The sequence below is a fragment of the Camelina sativa genome, chromosome 2 (genome assembly GCF_030686135.1).
Source record: "Camelina sativa cultivar CO46 ecotype springtype chromosome 2, ASM3068613v1".
Lineage (NCBI taxonomy): Eukaryota > Viridiplantae > Streptophyta > Magnoliopsida > Brassicales > Brassicaceae > Camelina > Camelina sativa.
Window position 1 is genome coordinate 30,604,264 of NC_141881.1, and position 6,000 is coordinate 30,610,263.

General features: G+C 30.7%; 1 protein-coding gene across 1 annotated transcript; it reads left to right on the forward strand.

Moving 5' to 3' along the window:
* The first annotated feature begins 1,586 nt into the window (after nt 1–1,586).
* LOC104743469 (WAT1-related protein At5g64700) lies at nt 1,587–4,410 on the forward strand. Its single transcript, XM_010464549.3, has 7 exons — nt 1,587–2,072; nt 2,279–2,341; nt 2,934–3,050; nt 3,138–3,393; nt 3,574–3,732; nt 3,826–3,977; nt 4,065–4,410. Exons 1-7 carry the CDS (start codon nt 1,894–1,896, stop codon nt 4,213–4,215), a joined length of 1,077 nt encoding a protein of 358 aa, XP_010462851.2. The 5' UTR covers nt 1,587–1,893; the 3' UTR covers nt 4,216–4,410.
* Nucleotides 4,411–6,000: the final 1,590 nt, after the last annotated feature.

The following is a 6,000-nucleotide window of genomic DNA, read 5'->3' on the forward strand; positions in this document are numbered from 1 at the left end:
TAATCGTCATTTGAATTGAAAGTCCTTATCAAAAGAAAAAAAAAAAGAAGAAGACTAATAATATTGACAAACAAGTAAACGTAGTATTCAATGCATGTTTATATCGATGGCGCCGGCCGACCCCTTCGGAAAGGTCCCGTACGTGAGATATAGTTTCGTGGATTGTTCTGATTATGAGATTTTTATCATTACAAATACAATCAGCCAATCATTATTTGGTTAGTGAAAAAGAAATCCCTAAGAAATAAATTATAGACCATATGCATATTTCCAGGCCAACAACTTAGGAAAATAAAATGTGGAGTTTTAGGTTTTCCAGGTTTTTAATGTTGGTTTCAACGACCCATCAGCACATGCTATATTTAGACACCAAAATTAATAAAATGTGGATTTTCTTAAGAAAGGGGAAAAAGGGGTCAAGAAAAGCTAAAACTTTATGAAGTAATAATATATGGATTAATCAGATTAGTTTTGCATGGCCATATAACTCGTGATGACCTGGACGTATGCGGGTTGTACAATCACCATCTACTTTTGTTTTCTATACGTTACAACCACATGTCTATGGGTCACCAAAACTCATTGGTCCTTTTATTTTTGTTTTCTGACTTTTACGGTTTCTTTAAAAAAAAAAATTGATTCTCCTACCTTTATACTAAGATATTGAGTACTATCGGATCTCTCCCAAGGGACAGCTTATTTTTCGTTAGGCTTCATGTTATGGGTCATGACTAAGTCTAGAAAACCAGATAGTATTCAATTATCAGTAGGCACAAAAAGCATCATCAAACTTGAACTGTTCCTAAATTAATTTCTCAACTAGTCGTCAAGTGCATGAATTATTTATCTAACTAACCAATCAAATCACGTATCAATTTTGAACCTCTTTTTGACAAATCAATAATGAACTTCCTTTTTTTTTTTTGTTTTTAATGAACGTGTTACTTTACACACTGCACATGTTTCACGAACCGGTCCAGGTAAAGGCGGTGATGTAAGAGAACACGCTAGCTATATTTTCAATCAGATGCTAGATATGACTGTTTGGTTTGAGTGGGAGTGGAACAAGAGGAATTCGATTAAACTATATATAGTTGAGCAAGTTTACTATAGGTTTTACTATACGGCTAAAAAGTAAAGTCTTTTACATAAATCAACTATGCAAAGCTGACGTAATTGATTTTTAATTTTAATCGTTAAACGAACATAATAATTGCATAACGATTGAGCATAATTGTGATTTCACTGTATTGTGTAATTAGTAAATCCAACAGAACCATGAGCGTTATCTTTTTCAATCAAACCATTATGTTCACATTAACAACAGCAAAAAAAAACTTATTATATTAATTTACGTGTTTCATTATTAAAGTTATCCTTTTTTTCTTAATGATTTCATCATTATATTCGTTTCTTGAAAAATATGCTTTTATCATTTTACTAATCAATGTTTATTTAATTATTTTCGTCGAACCTATGATTCGCATTCACAGTGTTGTAAACTTTACCGTGCAGTAAATCTAGAAGGTGTGGTGATTAGTGGCCGGAAGGAGAAAATATATATACTTTCAGTCAACATTAAAAATAATATAATTTGGTTGGTATAGTGAGATTGTGACACAAAATAATTGTCTCTTTTTTCTTCATCCACTCTTAGTTACGTACTTTAAAATGTTTATTCCATTACTTTGAAACACAACCGTAATAAAAATCAAATTGCTGCGTGCTTGTGTCTGTACTTATATATAATAGTATAATACACACTTCGTTTCTTATTCTAACCCAAAAGACGAACACTAAATTCAGAAAAAAGAAAGAAAGAGAAGGACATTACAAACAGTAACCCAATTATATATCTCCAAGAATTCAAACCAAAGATCATCAAATCGATCGATGGACATGGAGTCGAAGAAACCATATATGATGGTGACTATAATACAAGTTATATATACAATCATGTTCTTGATCTCCAAAGCCGTCTTCAATGGTGGAATGAATACTTTCGTCTTCGTTTTCTATCGTCAAGCTTTTGCTACCATCTTCTTGGCTCCTCTTGCTTTCTTCTTCGAGCGGTACATATCTATATACTACTCTCTCTCTCTCTCTCTCTCTCTCTCTCTCTCTCTCTCTCTCTCTCTCTCTCTCTCTCTCTCTCTCTCTCTCTCTCTCTCTCTCTCTCTCTATTCTGTGTGTATATGTACTAATATACGCACCATAATTATTTTTTGTAAATTTTCTATGTATGTTCATCGTATTCTCTCTTTATTTCTTCCTTTAGGAAAAGTGCTCCACCTCTTTCATTTGTGACCTTCATCAAGATCTTCATGCTCTCTTTATTTGGGTATGTCTGCTACAAGTACATTTTAATTCACTTGCTTCCAGATTTTTGTTTCCGTATATAGAGTTTAATGATTTATTTCTGCTTAACGTTATTAAAAAAAAAAACCAAATTTTGTTTGTTTTTACACGGTGCATCATTTTAAATTGTGAAAATATACAAAGCGAAACATAAAGATCCATAGTAGTATGTATTACACATATATTGCGTTTTCTTGTATATTATTGATAAAATGTGTTTTTTTTTTCTTTTTCTTTGAAAGACTAGAAAATGTAATTGACATTTAAAGATAACAGTATTTTTTTTTTTTTTTGTTAAAAAGATAACAGTAATTTTCTTATCATTATTCTTCGAAAATTGTACTAACAAAAGCGAATTGGAAAAACTTTATTCTTTATGCGTTTACACTATTGTAGTATTGTGTGTTTTTAAGGAAAAAACATTTAAAAGTATTTGAAGAAAGTTCATAAAACATAAGGTATAAACAAATACGCGAACAGGCAAAAATACAATCAAATGTTATATACTATACGTACTAACGGTATCTATCTATGTTGAACTTATCTGTTAAACTTTATCTATGTTGGGATTTCAGTGTGACATTGAGCTTGGACTTAAACGGTATCGCATTATCATACACGTCGGCGACTTTAGCCGCCGCCACAACAGCTTCCCTTCCGGCCATCACTTTCTTCTTGGCTCTCTTATTTGGGTATATACTTAATTACAATATATGTTAATTTGACACGTTTTCATTAATACCTAAGTAGTCTTTCTAAGATTTTGTATTAAATTAAAGAATGGAGAGGCTTAAGGTTAAGAGCATACAAGGAACAGCAAAGCTTCTAGGGATTACTGTGTGCATGGGTGGGGTCATTACCTTAGCTCTTTACAAAGGTCCACTACTGAAATTACCTTTATGCCATCACCTCTATCACGGCCAAGAACATCTTCACCGGGATGAACACTCCAAAACCGGTTCCACCTCGTGGCTCAAAGGATGTGTCCTCATGGTCGCCTCCAACATTTTATGGGGTCTTTGGCTCGTTTTACAGGTATCTTTCTATCTTTTCAGAGTGTGTTATACATTATCCCATTGAAATTACTTTATATGCATGCCGAAGAGTTGAGTATTCGCCAATGTTAACCCTACGTTTAAGAGTTTTATTTATATTATTTTTGATTATGTTGGATATTATGCTATTTTTAATTAGTTGTAGCGTATTTACAAACAGGGTCGTGTGTTAAAGGTCTACCCTTCAAAGCTATACTTTACAACACTTCATTGCCTCTTGAGTTCGATTCAATCCTTTGTCATCGCAATTGCTTTCGAGAGAGATATCTCAGCATGGAAGCTTGGTTGGAACCTAAGACTCGTTGCAGTCATTTACTGCGTAATTACCTCTAATTCATTACATAATTTATATTAGTATGTCATAAATAAAAAAATCTTATATTAATTAATATAAACGTCACATTATATGCAGGGGTTCATTGTAACAGGCGTAGCATATTATTTGCAGTCATGGGTTATAGAGAAGAGGGGACCTGTCTTCTTATCAATGTTCACTCCATTATCTCTCCTCTTCACTCTCCTCTCTTCAGCAATTCTCTTATGCGAGATCATCAGTCTTGGAAGGTTCTACAATAATCTTCTTTAATATATATATTCATTTTTCTGATCTATTCAACAAATTAACTTATACATGTGTATATGGTTTTGTAGCATCTTAGGTGGAATATTGTTGATTATAGGTCTCTACTGTGTGTTGTGGGGCAAAAGCAGAGAGGAGAGAAACAGTGGTGATGATAAGATTGATGATCTACAGAAGGAAAACGATGTCGTGTGCAATGAAGTGAAGGTTGTCATTAGTTAAAAGAAACTGTTAGATTTTTTTTGTCTTACATATATATATGTGCTAAAATTTAGGCTTTTTATAATACATGTGATATATTGATCATTCACATATAGTATGTAGATTGTTTAGAATCTCTTAAGAAATCTTTGCTTTAACTTTTGGCACACCACTTTTAACTCCTTTTACTATATCATTTTTGGTTTTTTTGCCCAATAGTGATATGCTCAACCTGCTAGATATCTCCAAATCTACTAAACATGTAGTAAGCTGTTGGTTTGACAAAAAAAAAAGTAGTAAACTGTTAAACACACAAAACTGATGAAATGATCTTTATTGCAAAGTGTACAACTTGGGGACATGCAAATATCACCATATTTAAAGTATATAAATCAGTTCTATTTAATGATCTTTATTGCAAAGTGTACAACTTGGGAACATGCAAATACCCCCATATTTAAAGTATGTGATCAGTTCTATTTAATGATCTTTCTTGCAAAGTGTACAACTTAGGGACATGCAAATATGTAGATCAGTTCTAATTAATTATCGTATCATGCTCATCAATACTCCCTATGTTTCATATTAAGTGTCATTTTAGGATTTCTCACACATATTAAGAAAATCATTGAATTTTCTATTTTACCCCTTATTAATATATTATACAATTTTTTCAATTGGTCAATACATTAAATCAGTAGAGATAAAATTAGAAAATTTACCAGACATTTACATTGGAAATACAAAGTGACACTTATTTTGAAACAAAATTTCCAGTCTAAAATGACACTTAATATGAAACAGAGGGAGTAATTAATAACAAGAAAATGTTGGTTTTTATTAGTCCCAAATTGGTGTAAAAAATAAAAAATAAGCCGCAAAAAATGGTGATATGGGATATTTTCCTCTTTAATTTGAGAAGCATCTTAATGATGTCATTGTTTTTTAATTTCAATCGTTAAACGTACATCCATTAATTGCATAAAGATTGAGCATAATTGTGATTTCACTGTATCGTCCGACAGAACCATGAGCGTTATCTTTTCAATCAAACCATATCGTGTTCCATTGTTTAAGTTATCTTCTTCTTTACTACTTCATTAGGATTTATCACGGGACAATTATTTAATTTTATTTATAATAAAGTTTGATTTTAACGGTATTTAATGTACTAATAAAATTATATATTTTTAGTATTTTTTATATTTAAGCGGTGATACAATTATTCTTAAAGTATTATAATTTTATCAGGATAAAACACTAAAATTATGAAATATAACTGTTTGTATAATGTATAATTAATCAGAATAATATTTTGTATTTATTTAAAATACTATCATTGTTTTGTTTAATATATAATTATTTAATTTAACTGATTGTTTATTTTTCAGTGTATACAATTTAATGATTGATTTTTTTATTTTTATTTTGGGACACATATATGGAAAACAAATTTGTTATTAATAAGGAAGTTAGGTAGAATTAATTAGTTTCTATAAAAAAATCGATTTTGTCAATTTACCATATTTTACTTATTGCTTTTAGTGAAATTTTGTAGGGACTAAAATTTAAATAAGCAAAATCAAAAAGGTAGAACCCAAAATATACTTAAAAAAAATGTAAATATAGATAATTTCATCATTATATTCCTTTTGAAAAATATGAATTTCATCTATTTACTATCAGAATGTTTATTTTCGTCGAATCTATGATTCATATTCTTTACAGTGTTGTAAACTATATATAAACCACACCGTGCAGTAAATCTAGAAGATGTGGTGGTGATTAATGGACGGAAGGAGAAAA